The sequence below is a fragment of the Vanacampus margaritifer genome, chromosome 5 (genome assembly GCF_051991255.1).
Source record: "Vanacampus margaritifer isolate UIUO_Vmar chromosome 5, RoL_Vmar_1.0, whole genome shotgun sequence".
NCBI lineage: Eukaryota > Metazoa > Chordata > Actinopteri > Syngnathiformes > Syngnathidae > Vanacampus > Vanacampus margaritifer.
Genome location: NC_135436.1, coordinates 25,574,905 through 25,596,460, shown reverse-complemented (window position 1 = coordinate 25,596,460; position 21,556 = coordinate 25,574,905). Strand labels below are relative to the sequence as shown.

General features: G+C 42.1%; 1 protein-coding gene across 2 annotated transcripts in view; it reads left to right on the top strand.

The window, feature by feature from the left end:
* Positions 1-21,183, top strand: part of rpa1 (replication protein A1) — a 32,084-nt gene extending 10,901 nt beyond the window's left edge. For both annotated transcript variants that reach the window (XM_077566498.1, XM_077566497.1), the window contains exons 12-17: positions 530-678; positions 11,053-11,191; positions 17,187-17,363; positions 17,909-18,016; positions 18,122-18,208; positions 20,578-21,183. In XM_077566498.1, coding sequence (XP_077422624.1) covers positions 530-678; positions 11,053-11,191; positions 17,187-17,363; positions 17,909-18,016; positions 18,122-18,208; positions 20,578-20,682 — 765 coding nt within the window. In that variant the 3' untranslated portion in view covers positions 20,683-21,183. The remainder of the gene's footprint in view (positions 1-529; positions 679-11,052; positions 11,192-17,186; positions 17,364-17,908; positions 18,017-18,121; positions 18,209-20,577) is intronic.
* Positions 21,184-21,556: the final 373 nt, after the last annotated feature.

Below are 21,556 nucleotides of genomic sequence, written 5' to 3'. Positions count from 1 at the left end.
TACCTTCACAACTCCACATTCCAAATGCTGCGTTATTGACGCTTATAGTCGCTCCAGATGTTGACTCTTTACCTGCAGCTCGCTGGGACTGTGCTCAGTTTGCCCGTTTTTATCTGTTTCCGACGGGGGTGGGGGGGGGGGCAAGCTTCTCCTGTTTGTTTATCCGCTCTTCACCGAAGGGACCCGCTGAAGCCACACAAGTTGGTTTATGCCAAACAACAAGTGCTAAGGATCCCCCTCCCCCCCTGCTTGCTTTGTTTGTGCTAACATTTAGTTCCTAAATTCTTTGTGTACGGCTAAAATCCAAGTAAACTGTCCCGTCTCTTAGGCGGGTTCAGGTGATACAATTGTGATTCTTTTCCTGGTGGCACGAATGGAATATGACTCATGCCAGCATAAATAGGAAAAAATAAAACACCTGCAGTTGGATATTCATAGATTAGAATTGGACCTTTTTCAAATGTGGATCAAAACAGATGCGATGCCTCATTTGTTGCGTTGATAATGATTTTTGTCCTTCGGGACGCAGGCGGAGCAGTTCGACGGCACCTCCCAGCCCATCGTGGCCATTAAGAGCGCCAAGGTTTCTGACTTCGGCGGCCGCTCGCTCTCGGCGTCCTTCAGCAGCACCATGATGATCAACCCGGACGTCCCCGAGGCGCACAAGCTGCGAGGCTGGTAAGTCCGCACGAGGCTCGCACACGATGCGATGCGCCTTTGGGAAATTGCTTCCCATCTTCCTCCTCGTACACGTGCGACGAGGTGCTTTTGAACAGGAAGTAGGCGACATCTTATACAATTTACATTCTTTGCATCCTTGTTATGGTTGGACGAAGCACAAGGAATGATGCGTTTTCAATTCTCAAGTTAACTCGTTCACTGCCATTGACGGTTATAGACGTCAAATATTCATTTGAACTATTTCTATTAGTTTAACTTTTTTTTTTTTTTTTCAATTTTGTTAACAAGAGTATGAAAACCTAGATTTTTTTTATTGTACATTTAGAACAGATATAAAATTTGTGATTAATCGTGAGTTAACTCATGCAATTAACTCTTTGAATGCCAAAAACGTTTAATAACGTTTAGTAAAATCCAAATGAGTGCCGCCAAAAACGTTAAAAGACGTTAACTATGTGTTTTTGTTTTTTTTGGGAAACGGGTGGAGGAAAGCTCTGGCCAGCTGTGCTGAAAGTATGTTTTACAGTAAAGTACTGTTTAGGTGTTTGTGGCATCATTCATGGGAAAAAAAAAGTGTCAAATTCACTAGAGTGCATGAAATAATATCGTTTCACAAAAAGCTTGATTTCTCCGTATTTTGGTCCAAAACAGAGCATTTGGGTTAAACTAACCTATTTTCTATTGTTGATTACTGAAAAACTGAATAAGGTAGAAACAAACTTTTTTTTTTTCGATGAATGATGAGAGTTCAATCTTTCATTTGGTAGTATCTGTGTTTCCATAGTCCAAACACAACATTTTCTGTGGACCTTGAAAGATCAGTCAAAATGCTTAAATCAGCTGGCACCCACATGTTCTCTTTTCTGAAAATTCTTGGCAGTCAAAGAGTTAATTACGATTAAAAAAAATGTAATCGCCTGACGCTCCGAATTTTTAATAATCTTTTCTTTTCTTTAATCACGTCAGGCAATTAAATTTTTTAATTGTAATTAATCGCATTACTTCAATAGTTAACTCACGATTTGTTCTAAATGTACAGTTAAAAAAAAAGTCTAGGTTTTCATACTCTTGTTAAGAAAAGTGGAAAAGATTTCCCCGCATTGTGCTGTGGTTGAGGGAGGGGCGGACGGGCTTGCTCGCTCCAGTGAGCGCATTGCATGGAAATGGAAGTCATTCTTTATCGGCGTCCTTATCGCATATGTATCTGCAGGTGGAATGAAATCCATACTCATGTCCTTGTAACAACGCTGATTTCCAGTTCAGAAACTTTGCTTGGCACGTAACCTCTCTCCTGCGTCTACTTACTGGAACCCAAAGGGTTTGTTTACATCATCGACCACATTCTTGCAAAGGCTAACGAGAGGTTTCGAGCAGTGCTGCCTTCCGCGGCTCAACTAGGCTACGTGAATACCGTCATCAATAATCCAGTACCCGACATTTGAGCAGTTTCTTACGACGGTCCCATCGAAACGAGCGCGCACGTTTTGGAGTGCATCGCGGCTCGCTTCCTCGTGCGCCGTTAAGTGTTTTCCGCTCCATCGCGAGAGCTTTTATGGGCTTGATCACAATTGAGTTGTGACTCTACTTTGCAGCTGAGGAGGAGACAAATTAAGAGCACTGCTTAAATCGGACATCTTGACTCGCTCTAATTGTTTGATGGCGGCTTTCTGTGTTCGCCCCGCAGCTTCTCTCCCAATTGTAGACGACGCTTCATGTAGTGGGAGACAGTCGTTTGTCTTTGCTGATTGAGAGCGACCAACAAGACCTCCAGAGTCCACGTGACTAGGGCACGACCCAGGCGGATTTTGTTCTTTTAATAGTGGAGTGTGTTAACACATTACAAGCTGCAGGTGGCGGTATACACCTTAGAGATGTGATCCACCAGTAATTTAAAAGAAGAAGAAGAAGACCAGGAAGCGTACGAGTTTTCTTTTCTAGTTCTTGATCAACCGTAGCATTTCTTTGCTGTTTTCCGTCTAAAATTGCATTCGGTTGTTGGACATTGCTTTGGGACGACAAACGTACGCGTGACGTTCCGGAAGTGTTTCATTAGCCAAAAGTGGCTTTTTTTCGGTACGCTTCAAAATCAACCCTTTCTAAGCGTAATTTTTTTTTTTTTTCTCGTTTCCTTTCAGTTTCATTTTCACATACAGTGATACCTCAGCTCACAAACTTAATTGGTTCCCAGGAAGTGTGTGTGAGGCGAAAAGTTTGTCTTCCAAACATTTATTTCCCATAGGAAACCATTAAAATGAGAATAATCCGTTCCCAGGTCTCCATAAAACATAATTTTCTACTAAATAAGCCTTAAAACTACACAAAATATACCTTTATTTTATGTATAATAAATGCGCTATTGTATTGTAATTAAAGAAATACACTGTACTGTATAATAAAGTCGTTTTATTTGCCTTTGTGATGGTACAGTAGTTGATGGCTTGATGGAATGGAGTGGGAGGAGGGAGGGAGGGAGGGAGGGAGTTACTGTTTGGAAGGAGAGTCACCTTCCATAAGGACTGTAGGTAACTCAACCTCCGGTGCGGCTTCTCTTCTTTGCTTCTTAGGAGACTCTTTATCCTTTGTGCTGACTAAAAACCTCTTAATTGACACCTGTTGCTTTCTGAGTTGTAAAGTCTTACGAAACTGAGGCATCACATTATCATTCATCATGTTGATGATTCTCATAGCCACAGTCTTTTCTGAATGGTGCTGTTCGATAAAAGCCTGCACACCTCGTTCGTGTTTCTCGATGATCTCCTTCTTCTGCTCGACCGTCATTTTCTTTAATGTCTTCTTAGGCTTACCACTGGCCTGTGGTGGGGTCTTTTTCGGTCCCATGATAGCAAAAGTACACTCCAAAATGGTCCAAAATGTCTACCGAACACAAACCACGTCCGCACTCAAAGAAAAGGGGGTGACGATTTGGGACGCCGTGAGAGTGCGTCAGGTTCTCGTGATTTCTCGTGTCGCGTGATTTGGTTCGTCCGCCGAAAACTAGTTCGTCAGCTGAGATTATATGCTCGCGAATTTAATGTTCGTGAGCTGAAGCGTTCGTCAGCCGAGGTATCACTGTATCTTGAAAATTTTAATAAAAATGGGTGGATGGAAACCCAACTTGTGACGCACAGCAAAGTTAAATACTAAAGGACTAAGTATTGTAAAACAGTCAAATGTTCGGCATGTAGTAGTGATTAGACAGGTATGGTTTTTCAAGAGATACCGATTATTAGCATTTAGCATTCAAGTCGACTGATAACCGATATTTTAAGCCGATATTCTTTTGCAGTAAAAGCGAGAATATTAGCGTTATATTTATTTTTATTTTTATATTTATTTATATTTATTTATTTAAAAGTAAAAGAAAAAAAATACACGCTATATGTGTATTTTTTTCTTTTACTTTTAAATATATCAAATATAAAGAATTGCCAGCTTTGTTTAAAATTATTTTTTTTAAATTGTGGGTAAGTTCCAGGATGTAAATAGTCCCCTAAAGTTTTCTGCTGTAAATAAAGTTGTGAAAATTTTCCAAATTTTAATAAAAAAAAAAAATGTAGGGCGTTTCCAGTGCCAGCATCATTTTTTTTTATAAAGTGGAAATTCCAATCAATCAATTAAAGTCCCCTGTATCCCACTGACGACAAATGCATGCAAATGTAGCTAATTAGTTGTTTTTTTGTCAGGGGTTGTAAAAGGGTTCAAAAGATCTTCGCAGACAGTAAAAACTAGTCTGTGACCATCTTACAAATCCTGATGAAAACCCTAAATTTGCGAGATACCAGCTTTTGTCGGCTTTCAGATTCGTAATGAGGCCGATGCTGACATCGGTCACAATGCCAAACATCTGCAGCGATAATCGGTCTGTCCCTAGCATGTAGCCCACAACAAATGTCACATCTTACTGCTCTAAACCGAAGCAAACGTGCCTCTAGCGAGAAAAGAGTCTTCATTCCAAGGCTGCCTCACATTCATACAGTCTGCCGATGCGCAGTGTGCCATTGTGCCCGTTTCATTCAGACCTCGCAAGGCCGGCGCGCTTTGTTGCAATTCTAATAATCCCTTGGTCTCTATGCGGCCGCCACACGCCCTGTCCGTGATGGCGAACTGAAGAAGGGAGCAAATCAATTAAGCTTCCAAAGACTCTTGCGATGATTCTTTTCAGCGCGGCCCTTTCAGCCATTGTGCTGTTGGCGTCACACACACACACGCACACACGCCTGTGAGACTTTTGTCTGAAGAATTGTCTTTACTCAGTATTAGCATTTCTTCTGCGAATTACCTTTGTGAGGGAGTTTGTTTTCTCGTTTGTTTGGTTAGCAGGATTACTCTATCGATATCGTTTGGGCCACATAAAATGTCATTTAAAAAGTTTGAGGATTGACATCAAAGTACGCATCTACGCGTCTCCCTCTAAGTTTTCCTGCGCTCGCCCCTTTGAGTCTGGCCTCAAGTGGTGTTTGGGGCAACGTGCTCGACATGAAGACAAGCGCCACTTATCCCGAACTAGCGAAAGAGGAGAATGCGTCCACCCCGAGACTGGTTTGACAGCAAAATGGGCTGTTGATGTTAGATTGTGGTTTTAAAGTCCACCCTTTCCTCTGTCTGTCCCAGCTCAAATACATTCCATGCGTTCCAGTCAAACAGAACAAAGTTGCTCCTTTTTCCTGGGTAAAAAAAAAAATAAAATAAAAAAAAAATCACACACGCATTACTATTTTGTGCCAGTAGGTGGCAACAGCACCTCTAGAAAGCAACCTCAACCCTCACAGTCGGTACAGCCTCTCACTTTGGCGTGTTTCCTCCCACATGCGGATGGCGTCAAAAGCTTTCCACGTTGTCACTCAAGGCCATGCCGACGTTCCGTGTCAGCCTCGCCGGCGCTCCTGCCCTTCACTCATCCGCCGTGCAGGGGAGGGCGGGTGGGGTTGGGGGGAAGCAAACGAGGCGCCTTCGGCGAAGCCCGGTGACCCTCACGCTTCGTTATCATTCTGCTCTTATTATTAGCCTGATATGCTAACGTTTTTGTAGAGCAGCGCCGGCGGAATTTGTGGCCAGGGACTCCCATTTGCTTGTGCTTGATTTTCCTGTTTATGAGAGAGAACTCTTCAAAATTCAAGTGTGGTGGCAAGCCTGGTGCGAGTGCACTCGCGCGTGCACTCGACTGCTCGCACATGCAATAAATAAGCTCCCGCTTCTTTCATACGGGTCCTTGCACATGTTATACTGGCTGTTTACTGCGCATATTAAAAACATAAATCTACTTGGAGTAAGAAATAAACAGTTTATTTAAATGATTGCAACCAGTGAATCGCTGTTTGAGGATCTCAACTTTCCCACAAATTCCCCCTTTTTTTTTTCATTCTTAATGGAAGCGTTTCCCAAATCTTATCGAGCCAAGGCACATATTTTACTTAATAACTTAAAATATTTACTATGCATACCCAAGTCATTTTCAAGCCTGACCATTTTAATTAGCCATTTTTTTCAAAATTATTCTTAATATTTTTTTAACTCAGTTTAACAAATACTATTGAACAAAGTATTGTAAAGCCGTCAAACGATCTGCCTGTAATTCTAATTACATAATTATTCTAATAATAATTAAGGGACCAAAACGTTATTTTATACTTGTATAGATTTTTTTAAATTAACAGACCAATTAATCGGTTATCAGAACTTTATTATACCTGCATCGGGCCTCCCTCAAAAAGTCAGCTGGGCCATCATTTTCACAATAGGAAGGATTTTTTTTTTTTCTTTCCGTTTTGGGTTTAATGTGGTGTGCCGGTGTACCTAATAAAGTGGCCTTAAACTCTCACATTTTTCCATTGTTGGTTGACAGCAAGGAATAAAAAGGCTATTCTAATGAGGCCCGAAACGACGTATCGCCGCATCAATTTTTTGAGCAGACCCCGAGTGGCGTTTGACATTTACGCAAAATGACAGACGCGCTTTCTATGCTGCCAAATTGGTAGCGCCAACGACCATTTTGGAACGCGTAAAGTCCAACGTCTGGACCTCAATAATGAGAACGGAGAGACCACCTATGTTTATCAATAGTGGGAAATGTTCTTTCAGATTTTTGGAAATATCAATATTTTTGATAAGTCTTGTTTATTATGATATTTCTCACAGTTAGAAACGTACGAATTTAAAGCATTGTTGCGACCGGATGTATCAAATATGACACAAATCTAAAGTTATATGTGAAAACGTTTTTTTGTTTGCTCAAAAGTACCAATAAATGATCTATGTACAAAGAATTTGAATTTTAGCTCATATATTTCATGGTTCAGGCTTTATGGGGTTACCCCCCCAAATTTGATCTGACTTTAACTCTTTTACTGCCACTGACGTTAAAAGACGTCAAGTAAAAACCTACGGAGGGCTGCCAATGACGTTAAATGACGTCATCCAATTTTATTTATTTATTTATTTTTTGAAACGGGTGCGGGCAAGCCTTCCGGAGCTGTGGTGAAAGTTTACAGCCGGTCTGTTGTGCCTAATGACTATCTTTGGCCCCTAGAGGGCAGCGATGACTCTCTTTTGACAAGATCGGGTGGGCGTCAGTAGAGGCGGAGCTAGAGCGTCGAGCAGGAGATGAGAATGGAAGACAAAGGAAAACTGCCGACCGGTTGCGAGCAGCTCACGGCCGAGCCGTTTTTTTCAAAGACCAAAAGCATCGACCAACGATAAAGAGCACATTGATGACGACGATGATCATCATCGATGATGATGGTGACTCGTGGTTGGAAAGCATTGACGCGGCAGTAGGAGACGTGGGGGGGAGCTCGATGGAGGAGGAGGAAACGGACAAGGCGAGCGGTTGCAAGCAGCTCTACACTTACAAGACGAAAGGCATCGACCAACGCGAAAAGAGCACATTGATGACGACGATGATCATCATCGATGATGATGATGGTGAATCCGAAGTTGACGGCGCTGGGAGCGCTGACGCGGCGGCTATGACCACGTCATAACGCGGAGCACAACCGAGCACGTTCAGGCGGACGTTCAATCGGACGACGGAGAGTGCCCCGAGTCCAATGCATATTCATCGGAGGAGTGTGTACAGTCTGCTACTTGCTATTCCCCGGAAAAAAAGGCCGTCATAAAGTGTAACGTCTGCACGCGAAACGGACAAATGCGAAAGTGAAAGCAAACTGTTGTGCGAGTCCAGCGGCGTCTCCTTGCACGCAGGAGAGCGTTACAAAAAGAAAAACTGTATTTGAAACATCCAAATAATTGTAAGTAGTACCACAGTTGCACACATTTGTAAATAGTTTGCGAAATTGTTTTGTTAAATTGTTACACTGTTGAATGGAAATAAAAGTATTTTGCAAACTAAAAACACTTTTTCATTGTTGGTGAAAGCGTTTTACAGAAGTAAAGCACTATTTAGGTGTTTGTGGCATCATTCATGGACAAAAAGAAGTGTACAATTCACTAGAGTGCATGAAATAACATCGTTTCACAAAAAGCTCTTTTTCTCCGCTTTTTTTTTCAAAACAGAGAATTTCGGTGAAAGTAACTATTTTCTATTGTTGATTACTGAAGAACGGAATAAGGTAGAAACAAACTTTTTTTTCTGATGAAAGATGAGAGTTCAATCTTTCATTTGGTAGTATGTGTGTTTCCATAGTCCAAACACAACATTTTCTGTGGACCTTGAAAGATCAGTCAAAATGCTCAAATCGGCTGGCACTGGCGACATCCCGTTTCTGAAAACGTCTGGCAGTCAAAGAGTTAAAAGGCACATTTTCACCGAAAATCCATGTTGAACTCTGACCTTCCACTGAGTACCTGCAGTGGATGTTGAGCAAGGACGTCATGCGCATCCGCGCGGTGTCGTTCCACAAGTCAGGCTAACACCGAGGCGGCTACATCTCACATGCACAATTTCAAGCAAAGCCTGCATTTGCGTGAATCGGTTTGCCGGCGTTAGTCAGCGAGAAGTGGAACATGGCAGCTGGCGCGTTGCCTTGGCAACACTGCTTTCAATTAGTCACGCCTTCAGGAGCAAGGCATGCATTTACAACCTGACCCCGTGCGCTGCCGTGCCTCGTGGCCCAACACATTAGCCAACATTTTCGATCTCTGCAACCATTTTAACCTGTCCCCTCCTCGCCAATCGTTGCTTTTTACCGCTATTTTCCCCTCTCGCTCTTTTTTTTCTTCCCTCTTGCCGTTGTCTTCTCCGGATTACAGGGGAGACTGTGCGAAAATGGCTTTTTTGATATGGCGGCAACAAGCCCGACATTGGATGACTTGGCTATCCCTCTTCTCTTGATTTATTTCTCGAGCCTTCCTCGCTTTCCACAAAGCCATCAAACAACACACAAAAATGAATGTTCCGACTGCTGCTGGTTGGCAGACGTGGGGGAGGGGGGGGGGGGTGGGTGTTGCGTTTTGGTTGCGATGGATTGAAGAAGCACTCACTCCACTCTAATAGACCCCCTGCCTCAATTAGGTTGGATTTACACGACGGGTCTAAGCGCCCAAACCAACCAAGTAGGTGGGGGTATTTTAAGCCAAAGAGAAGGCGAACATCTTTCTTGCGTTAGCATCGTCCATCTGACTCGGGTACCTTGTCCAAAATGGTCCGATTTATGCCAATCCCTAAACGGGCATTTTCATGGGATACATGGCCAATCTGGTACCTCTTTATTATAACAAGGAAGTGGAGAGAACTCATTTACTCCCAGCCATTTTCACTGAAGCAACCCCCTTCACTCCCGGCTGTTTTACTCGATTTCGCAAGACCCACAGAATATTATATACAGGGATGTGATTTTTCCGCTAATTCGCGGAATTCCGCTTTTTTATCTCCCCCCCCAAAAAAAAAAAATCCGATTTTTTTTTTTTGTTGTTTTTTTTGTATTTCATTGTGTATGCACATGACTCCGACAGATAACATCTTCTGCTATAACAAAGACATTTGTGGTATGCTCTAATATGAGTTACTTTTCATTTGGTCATGATACAATTATTTGTTCATGAAATTTGAACTCTTCAACATTATTTATGTGTTAACTTAGTAATCACATTAGTTAGATATGATTATATTCTCAGTGATAGTTTTTAAAAGCAAAGGCAGTCCAATGTTTTTGAATGTGACTGATTTTGAGTTGACTAAAACTGCCATTTTATATGGGATAGTTCAATATACATTGAAAATTTATGCTGTTGTTTTGTCTATTTCTTTGTCATGTGAGTGCATTGAAAGTACTTAAAAACACGGAAAACCCATGAGCTCCGGGGGGCTTCACCCCCCTTGTCCCCCCACCAGGGCACTGCCCTGGACCTAGCTGGGTGCCAGCGGCCCCCAGACCCCCGGCTAAATTTTCAGATAATTTCACTTTGGTCAAATCACATCCCTGTATATAATATTAAAAAAAAAAGTATATTTGTATTTGTTTCCGTTTTTGCATCAATTTGCATTAGAATATAGCCAAGTTTCATCATTATTCACAAAACTGTGGGGGAAAACAGCTTTTTGCAACATGGCCCTGGTTGATCTCTTATACTCTGTTGCCACCTGCTGGTCGTTTTTGTAATAACTACCATTGCTTGAACCTTTCTCTTCAGTTCAGAGGCTGCATCAAAGCCTTCTGTACGCTCTAGCATAAAAAAAAAAACATTAAATACGTTTTTGGGACACTGGTAATATTTAAAATAGAACGTATCTATATGTTTTTGGGAGCAAATGAGTGAAGCAGGATTACTTCTGTCGCAGTGAGTACACACGATCCCTGTTGGAGTTCCTGAAACCGACCAGTTTCCTATGCGCATTCACCGAACCTTCTTTATTGAAAAATATATTTATTTATTTTTTCAAATTCAAGACCGGGTTTACTGGTGACCAAAATGAACTAAGAGAGCTTTTTTTTTCGGTGAATTAGGCTCTCTTCACCTTGAAATCAGAAAATGTTGTATTCCCCATCTCCATGCAGCTTTAGGAAGTGTTCCTTTAGTTTTGCTAGATAGCTTAGTTGTGCTGCATTAAAATTGGTCAACTTGGCATTGCAAATCATGCAGTTAATATGCTGACTCCCATCACTCTACATTTGTAAAGCACTTTAAAACAACCACCACTGTTTTCTTGATATGGAACCCAGGGGCAACAGATACAATGGAAACGGAAGAGGCCCCAGAATTGAACCCTGCGGAACTCCTCCCGTTCGAATTTATACACATAGCCGTCCGACCACTTTTTTTTTTTTTTTTTTTTTTTTTGGGGCTCAACATAGAATAGAATGATATTGTGAATACCCAACATCTGTCCACCTTCAATATTGTTAACTTTTCTGGAAATTTCTGACCATTAGTCAGAGCAAGAAACATTCAGCTTCTTCTGTTGTTGTCGTGCAGGTACGACAAGGAAGGCCACAGCGTGGAAGGACAGTCTCTGACCGAGTCCAAAGGCGGCGGCGGCGGCGGCATGGGAGGAAACGCCAACTGGAAGACCCTGTCTGACGTGAAGACGGAGCACCTGGGACACGGAGAGAAGGTACGCCACGCGCAGAGGTTTGTCGCCGTGAAACCCGCGGCCACACAAAGGCCAACGTGCACACTGCAGGTGTAAAGTCCCTCCCCGGTGTCACCTTGTCACATCGCGAAGGTTCTTTTCCGCCAGCAGCCCCGATCATCCTTTCTAATCATTAACTTATTAAATCGCCGCAACAGCCGTTATGTATACCGAAAAGGTTCCTGATCTCCTCTTCCAGCTCATTAATCTGCCGTCTTCTCCGGCTGCCTGTTTGCTCTTGCTGAAAGTCACATTTATCTCTGCTATCGATTACATACCCCCCCCCCCCCCCTCCTCTTCTTTGCCCTCTGTAATGAAATTACCGCCCGTGGATAAGTACAATAATATGTGCTCTTTAATTTCCTCGCTGCTTGTTTGCACTGCAAAGGGAAATGGTGTTCGCGGGAGTGTATAAATCAACTGGAGCGGAAAATGACCGGCTCTGAGGTATTAGCAGACGCCATTTAACTTGATTTAGCATGCGCGCCGCGTTTCGGAATCACGATATGTTGAAGGGGATTAAGTTTAAAGAGCAAATTGCGGAGCGATGACACGGACATGTGAAGCCCGGGTGCAAACATCAGTCTTGAGCTTGTGGAATTCCTTCAAAATAAAATTGGGGGGGGGGGAGGAATCTGCCACATTTCATACCACAATACTGTGACCTGTCAGGGTGCTAAAACATGGGACAGTTGTTTATTCATGGACTAAAAATAATGGAAACACACGCAAAAAAAATACACCAGATTACTTTTTCTTTCTTTCTATTTTTTTTTATTATTATTTTTGTTTCTACTTCTTTTAGCATGATTATTTCTGTTTCATATTTTTCCTACCATAGCAGTTCATGGATATAGCTGTAATTTTTGTATGCATTTTAGTCATGGCGTTGGCTGGCCAAAATCTCTGGTCATTTTCATGCTAATTAGCCCACAGAGCTCCCGACATGCACTAAACAGTGCGATATTGACCTTCGTATGTTCTATTTATTTTGGGCCGAAATTATTAGGGTTGGGAATCTTTGACTGTTTCACGATTCGATTCCGATTTTTGGGCCTGCGATTTGATTCAGAACGATTTTAGTTAAAAAAAATTCTTTAATTGACATTGATTTCTGCTTCAATTTATAGATATGCAAAGAATTGTCATGATCTACTCCAGTCTGACTCGCTAATGCTAATTAGCTACTCGTGGCACTTATCACTCAAAAGCACGACTATTCATTCAAAACGCTTCAGGAATGTATACAGAGAAGCATCAGACACTGCAAAAAAAAAAACAAAAAAAAACTTTTATTGGAATAACTTGATCATGACTTTTCGCTTCTATGTGGCTACAACTTAACAGTGTATCAGAACGAGCGGAACCACACTGCCCCTAAGTGGCCAAATCATATACAACATGAACAGTGCTCCCAATAAAGGCACACACAAACAAGGGCAAGACAGTATAAAATAATTGAAATAAAATAGATTTTGGGACATTTAAAATCGATTCTTAATCATACTTAAAGAGAATCGCGATTCTTATGAAAATAATTTTTTTTTTGATGAAATTATGTTTTGGTTTTTGTACATTTGAAAAAAACTTTTGTAGGGGTGCACCGACCAGGATCAGTATTGTGGAGGACGAAAACTGACAAAATAAAAAAATTATAAAAGTGTAAGTAAAAATGTAAAAATCAAAAAAATTATTTAATTCAAAAATGTCATTAAAAATATATATAAATGGAAATTTATTTATTTTTTATCCAAAAATGTGGAAATAAGTGCAAAAATAAAAATAGGTAATCGTATAATTAAATATCAATCCAAAAACGTTGTGCTCTCATATTTATTTATTTCATGCTGCAAATGCTGTCAGCATAAAATGCGTCATAAAATGTTATTGTTAGTCTAGTCTGTCCAAATTCCCCGTCACTAAGAAATTACTTATGGCTTCACCTTTTTGAGTTGCCTTTTAAAACTCTTCTGTCATCTGGAGCCCAACAAGCCCTCTTGGTATCCCCCCCCCCCCCCCCCCCCCCCCGTCCACACCGAGACTGCGAGCATTTAGCCGGCTGTCAGGTGAAGGCTTTCTCATGCTTCCACAGAGGAAAAGGGTTTGACCCCGGCCTATGGAAGCTCGCGCTCGTCCCACGTGATGACAGAGGAGCCCAGGCTGTCGAACCCAACATTGCGGTCAAGGCCCCTGAAGGGCCCGCTTCCCCTAAGGAAGTCCGCTGCGATTAATTGCTCCTGTCAGCAAGTGTCAGTGCCGCAAACTCCTCGCGCCCACCTCCTTGCCCCCCACTGTGACAGTAACCTGCCTTGGCGACAAACATGCACTGTCCTTCCTCCCAAGACCCCCCCCCCGGTTTATCAAAAGTGACATTTCCGTTTTCTGCAGCACGTTAATTAGGGTTAAATGTCAGCCGTGCTACAACACAATGGCTGGAAAACGGGAACGTGAGATGGGCTTCAGTGGGGATGTTTGTCTTTTGGAACAATCCTTTCTATTGTATCCCACTGAGGCCGACCCAGTGGGGGAGACATTGGACTGACCGTCGCCACAAAGCTTTTTTGTGCCCGGGACACAAGTCGGTTTTATTTGGAACAAATTGTGAGTTTTTGGAACCGTGCTTGGAAAATCTCAACATGAGCCAAACATTTCACAGTGACCCCCTCTTTATAACAGATTCATTTGTTGACATAACAACTGTAATGGCCGTCCAACATCATGAAGCGCTTTAATGTGGACTCTTTCAATTTCAGGGAGCTTTTCTTGCTTTATTTCAAACTCCAATCGTCTTTTCGTACGTTGAGTTGATTTATTCATTTTTTTTCCTGGTTTGACCTTGAGCTCATACCAGCCTCTCCTATTGGTTGGATTTTGTGAACGATGTATCTTAACTCTTTGACTGCCAAAAACGTTAAATAACGTTTAATAAAATCCTATGGAGGAGTGCCAAAGACGTTAAAAGACGTTTGTTTCAAAACAGAGGTGAAACTAACCATTTTCTATTGTGGATTACTGAAAAACGGAATAAGGTAGAAACAAACTTTTTTTTTCTGATGAAAGATGAGAGTCCAATCTTTTTTTGGTAGTATGTGTGTTTCCATAGTCCAAACACATAATTTTCTATGGACCTTGAAAGATCAGTCAAAATGCTTAAAATCGGCTGGCACCCACGGCATCCCTTTTCTGAAAACGTCTGGCAGTCAAAGAGTTATGATCGAAGTCAACCCCCCCCCCCCCCCCCCTCAAAAAAAATTTTTGGGCAATGTGTTCAATGCAGCACCACTAGTCTAAAATGCGTTGCCCTGGTTAGCCATGTTAACTCTTTCACTGCCACTGACGTTTAAAGACGTCAAGTAAAAACCTACGGAGCACTGCCAATGACGTCAAAAGACGTCATCCAAGAGTTAATACTTGGGCGGGCCACCACCCAAGACATTTTCAAGAAAATGTTTTAAAAATATCGCGACAGGATATAATAGCACATGTAACATTAGTTTGGCGTAACTCACTTGTGGATCGTGAGGCTAGAAGAGACGTCCACTCAATGAAGTAGATTTCAAATCTGTTTCAAACACTGGGTTAATAATATGTTAGTGGAATATGAGTTAAGCAGCAAAATCCAGCCGTTTTTATCCATCTCAGGGGGGCGGCCATTTTGCCACATGCTGTCCACTGAAGATGACATCACCGTTGCTCCGTGATCAGGTAACGACCAATCGCAGCTCACCTGTTTGCTGAAGCTGAGCTGTGATTGGTCGCTGCCTGATCCCTGAGCAACGGTGATGTCATCTTCAGTCGACAGCAAGTTGGATTTTGCTTCATAACTCAAATTCCACAAACTTAATATTCATTAGAATGTTATCTTTAGACTAGTGAGGTCACATATAACATATTTTTTGTCAAGAAATGTTTGAGGTTGACTTCCACTTTAAGAAGCTTTGATTGTTGAGCAGGGTGTGCCCCGCCTCTCACACAGTCAGCAAGAGATATTGGACAATTAAGTCCTTCCAACTTTCTGGGAACACTTTTAGAAACACTTTTGTTCCAAATAAGGTCGAGGAAAAAAAGACCTCATCAAACACCTTTTGGATAAAAACAAAAACAAGTAGGACATCATTCAGGTCCAGCATCAGTGACGTCTCACTTCCAAAAAGCTCTTCCGGTTAACTCTTTGACTGCCAAAAACGTTACATAACGTTCAGTAAAATCCTATGGAGGAGTGCCAAAGACGTTAAAAGACGTTTTTTTTTTTTTTTTCAAAACAGAGGTGAAACTAACCATTTTCTATTGTTGATTACTGAAAAACGGAATAAGGTAGAAACAAACTTTTTTTTTTCTGATGAAAGATGCGAGTTCAATCTTTCATTTGGTAGTATGTGTGTTTCCATAGTCCAAACACATAATTTTCTGTGGACCTTGAAAGATCAGTCAAAAATGCTTAAATCGGCTGGCACCCACGGCATCCCTTTTCTGAAAACGTCTGGCAGTCAAAGAGTTAAATGGATTGCTGTAGAACAATGACTTAATAGGATGAATCCACAGGAAAGGCGCCTCCCAGTTTGCATTTCTTCATTTCTGCACCTCCACTCTTTTTTTTCACATTCATCTATTTGTGAATGTGAAATCCATTTCCCCTGCTTTGGGTATTTTCCATGCCGACGAGGGATGCCTCCTAAAAGCTATTTATGTGCAGCCGGTGTCTCGGGCTTGGAGAGGCAGCGAGCGCTCATTTGCATCCCCGCCATTAGGATTCCACTGCACCCCGTGCGCTAAAACAAAACAAAACAACAACAACAACCCACCCACACGTCTTGAAAGTCGTTCTCATGTATGTTCTGCACTCTTCATGCTAGGAGCATAGAAAGGTCATGAAAGCTGCAGTACACATACCAACTTTTTTTTTTTTTTTTTTAAGAGCGACCCGATAATCAGACCTTTTCTGACTTAAAGGGGAAGTCGATCCCAAAAATATATTTACAATTTTGTATGTGCTCTCACTAGTCTAAACAAAGCATTTTGATTAAAATTGTGTTTGTGGAATATGAATTCAGCAGCAAAATCGACCTATTTTTTCCAAACCCAGGGGATGGCCATTTTGCCAATTGCTGTCACCTGAAAATGACATCACAGCCGCTTAGAGCTCAGGTAGTGACCAATCGAATATATTTAGAATCGATTATTCTTTTTTTTCTTTTCTTCTTTTTTAAGAGATAGCTCAGTATTGTTCATTTGGTAATCTTACCGATTCGACATGTCATCATCATTGCTCTCTCTCTCTCTCTCTTTTTTTTTTTTGTTTTGTATGTGCATTTGCGGGTGTGCGTGTAAGCGTGTGCTCATTAATTCACCTAAAACCTATTAAAAATCCCAAAGCGTTCACCTAAACCGAATACTTCAGAATCCAGCGAGAGTCGTGAAGTTGTCAGGAGACCCGAGGAAGGATCAAAGAAAAGAAAGTGAAATCCAGCACCGACCATCACCTACTACCCACCGGTTATTCAATCGATTGATCAACTTAACAGATTCCTTTTAATTTTGCATTAAAGTCTATTACAAGAGCATTTTTCATTTTCATTTTGATTATTTTTATGTTTATTATTAATCAGTCGTCTTTCATGAAGGACTACAGAAATCATTGAACAGTTATTGTTCATAGGCTGAAATCCGAGGATTTGGACAATTATAAATAAAATAAATGGCTCCAAACCATTACTCGATTGTAGTTGTCGATTAATTTAATAATCGATTACTTGTTGATTAATCGATTCAATTTGTCAGCTCTACACATGGCAGCTGAGCCGTGATTGGTCAGTACCGGAGCCGAGCAACCTTGATGTCATTTTTAGTCAGCGGCAAGTTGCAAAACGGCCGCCGCCGGATGGACTCCCCCTTTAAACTCGGCCCCGGTTGTCAGTATGCGCGCAATCCACCTTTGACCCCCCCCCCCCCCCATCGTATGTTTTTGTCTATTTTTTAGGCCGACTACTTCACGTGCATCGGCACCATCGTGTACCTGCGCAAAGAGAACTGCCTCTACCAGGCGTGCCCGAGCCAAGACTGCAACAAGAAAGTGGTGGACCAGCAGAACGGGATGTTCCGATGCGAGAAGTGCGACAAAGAATTCCCCAACTTCAAGTACCGCCTCATCCTATCAGTGAGTGACTCCGGGCTCCCTCAGGCCACAGCCATTGTGATGTGCTTGCTTTTATTTATTTTTGGTCTGGATGATAGATTATGCACTAAAAGAATGCAAAAAAAAAATATCACATCCACATGGCGATAAATGGGGTTGTGTTAAAAATGCTGTTGGAGGCAAATGCCCCCATGTGAATTGAGACGAGACCTTCCTGTCATAGAAATGCTGATATAAGCAAATGTGTGTCCTTCACTCGAGACGTCTATTTAAGCATCTATCTTCTTCTGCGGTATGAAGCGGCCATGTCCTCTTTCCTTCTTTGTTGTCCGAGTCAGATTTTGCTTGATTGCGTGGAATTGTTGTTGAACTGCACTGCTTGGCTCAAACCACAAGGGGTGCTGTTTAATTGTCTTTTTTTTTTCCCTCTCTCTCTTTTTTTTGTTTTTTCTCCAACTTTATTGCCTGAAACAAAACATGAATGAATTTCTCTCTGGAGAAAATAATTCACACCCTAAAAGTAAAAAAGAACCTCCTGAGCCGTGTTCCATTTTTCTTTTTGCCAGGCCAACGTTTCCGATTACGGCGACAACCAGTGGGTGACTTGCTTCCAGGAGAGCGCCGAGGCCATTTTGGGCCAAAACGCGGCTTACCTGGGACAGCTCAAGGACTCTGTAGGACACGTTTTTCTTTCTTTTTTTTTTTTTGCTATAATCCTGTGCATGAAGTCTTCAGCTGCGTATTGCCAGAGCTGTAAAAATGATGCGCTTGTTTTTCAGAATGAAGCGGCGTTCGACGAGATCTTCCAGCAGGCAAACTTCAACACGTTTGTGTTCCGCAACAGAGTCAAGCTCGAAACTTATAATGTAAGTACAGCAGGTCGCGGATGGTTTCGCATTCATTAACACGGCCCAGCGCTCTCCTTTTGGCCTTGCCAATGCTGCTCATTTTTCCACGGCTTTTTAGGAACGACACACACAGCTTTGTCGCAGTCACACAGATCGAGTTTTGTTTTGCGGCGCATAAAAGAATTGATTGGGCTGGGCCTCTGAGCAGGAAGTCTGGAGCTCAGCCAGCGGCCGCATCCGCCCGTGTCGCACAGACCAGGCCAGTGTGTTTGTGTGTGTGTGTGACTCTCGCCGCCAAAACTTGATGCTTCTTCAGCAGAGGCACCTGCAAACACGCCTCCTTTTCACTACTGCGGGCCAGCCATTGTGTGACCCGAGCTCTGCCGCCGTCATCATCTTCGGGTTTGAAGAAGGTCTGTCCAAACTTTGTCCTCCAGAGAAATCGAAAGAAACGGTCTGACGGTCTTCACATTGAATTGATTTGAAACGCAAAAATTCATCCATCGGGATAAATAAAGAGATGCTAAGTGATTAGCATAATTCATTAGCAATGTGTTATGTACAGTTTTACAGTGGAACCCTTCATACTGTACTTGAGGTTTGCAACCCGCGGAATAACATATTCTCAGATTGTTCAGCTCATTTTCTCCCAAAAACGTATAAATACGTTCTATTTTAAATATTACCAGTGTCCCAAAAATTTACTTATGTTTTTCATGCCAGAGTTTAAAGAAGGCTTTGATGCAGCCTCTGAACTGAAGAGAACGGTTGAAGCAGTGGTAGTTATTAAACAAACGGCCAGCAGGCGGCAACAGAGTATAAGAGATCAACCAGGGCCATGGTGCAAAAAATTATTTCCCCCACAGTTTTAAACAGATTTGTGAATAATGATGAAACTTGGCTATATTCTAATGCTAATTGCTGCAAAAACAAACACAGATTTTTTTTTTCTGATGAAAGAAGAGACTAATCTTTCTTTTGGTAGGTTCCATGTTTTTATAGCAATAGAACACAATATTCTGCGGGCTTTGCAAAATCAGTCGAAATCCAGTCAAACCGACGGGAGAAGGGGGTTGCTTCAGTGAAAATTGCTGGGAGTAAATGAGCAACTTTCACTTGTTTTATAGCTGCCCTTTTCAGAGGCATAACCTCATCGGAACACCATAAAGGCACAAATATGCTTTCTCGGCATATTTTGAAGGTCGTTTCATCCCGATAGCCATAAAGAGAAAAGTCTCCACCCAACTTTAAAAAAAGAAATGAATAAAAATAAATTACAACAAAGTCGCTAAATCAGAATTGTACAAGTGGCCCGGAACTTGATGGAAATGTTCTTTTGAAGCGGCGGAGGAGGGATTAATGGAGACAAAAATGAGCACAACCTGTTTACTTGCGGGGAATAATGGCTGACCTTCGGCGTCTAGACGGCTGCGGGGGCGCTGGTGGCATTTTGGCTGGCCCGCTGCTTGCTGTCACATTAACCGCGTGTGTCGCATTCAGCACTTTGAAGTGGAGAAATAGAACAGCCCATTATCCATTAGCTGTCATATACGCTGCATTTGCACTATTGTTACATCGGGATGCATTTTCATCCAGAGTGGGTCGGTTCATAAAAGGGTCGTGTTTCAGGCACTGGATTCACTAGGGTTTGAATGATTTTGAAAGAGAAATTATTGCAATTTTTTTTTCTCCTCCATATTGCGATTGCTATTTGATATGCATTTTTTTTTGCAAGGTGACCTTCCCATGTATGTATATTTTTTTTAACAAGCAATCATTTTAGATGTTGGTCCCCTTTTAAGCCACCTTGCAAGTACAGTGGTACCTTGATATACAAGTTTAACTCAATATAGCCATATCAAATACATTTTCCCCATTGAAACGAATTAGAATGCCTCCAATCGGTTCCAATTTGGTACGTCTGTACATATAACCGTTGATTTGCACCTTTTGGAATATTTGGATTCTCCAGTTAGGGCCCAACAGATTAATCATCCTCCCGATTTCATCAAGCTGATCTGTAAACACCCCCCCCACCACCACCACCACCACCACCACATTAACAGATTACAATAACATTCATTTTTACCCCCAATTTTTGACAAAACAGTCAAATGTTTTGCCTTCATTAAAATTGTTATTGTTGTACACATTAAGGGACCAAAACAAAAGTTAATTTACTAATTTTAGATTATAATTTTTTTTATTATTCAGCTGATTAATTTGGCTATTAAAATTTTATTCTGCCAAATATCGGAATCGACCAAAAAAAAAAAAATCATATCGGTCAGGCCCTTAGTCTTCAATCCTCCACGTCGGGGACCGCAGCACTGCTCGACGTGATGTTTTCAAGTTCCTAATGAACATATTTTGTTGTCGTGCGCCAGGACGAGTCCAGGATCAAGGCCACGGTGATGGACGTGAAGCCCGTGGACCACAAGGAATACAGCAAAAGGTTGATCCTAAACATCAGGAAAATGGCCGGCAAGTAGAAAGCCGCAAGAAACGGCTCTAAAACGTATTCCTCTTTATTTTTTTTCCCTCCTCTGTTTTTCTTCGTGTTCTTGTGTGTAATCCTCTTGGCCCGAAAGCAAGTGAATGTTGGGCCTGTCTTGTTTGAACGGTTCTTGTTTTGCAAGCGCGGTCACGCCAGCGCAAGCTTCGCGTCTGTTTTAAGTCCGCCCGTTGTCGCTTCACGGTGCCGCGGTCATGGCGGGAGACCCCCAATGCCCCCCCGCCCCCCCCCCCATGCCCCCTTTTTCACAAGCTGCAAGAGGCTGCGCTCGCCCTGATAAGTCTTGTTTATGCTCACTGTTCCTCTTCTGACTTGCAAGCGCAGGAGATCTTTGATTGAAAATGTTTCTGTACGACTTTTCACGTGTACTTTCGACTTGTTTGTCGTGTAAGCAAGACACAATTTCTGGGGTCATTCGTTAGGTTTTGTATGATGTTGTTAGTTGCGCCAACAAAAAATAAAAATATTTTCTTTTGCACGTTTTAGTAGATGTGGTTTTCATTGTTCAAGTTGATTTTTCATATTTTTGTTAGGGATGGACTGATAATCGGTGGTTTTGATGGCCGATAAATTAAAAAACTGTTATTTTTGCTCTGACGGGCGCTTTTCTCCTCCGGCTGCTCTGAGTCAGCGGCTGTTGACTCCCTGCAGCATTGGCCCGCCCACAGCACCATCTGTTTGGTTGCTCGCGGAGTGCTAACAGCCAATAAGCAGCAATTAACGGCTATTAGCCCGCGAGCTAACCGTTAGCTTGCTGGCTTTTAGGTTAGCTCGCAGGCTAACCTAATAGCCAATTTTTAGCGGCTATTTGGGAGTTATCCCTGGGTTAGCATGTGGGTGAACGGTTAGCC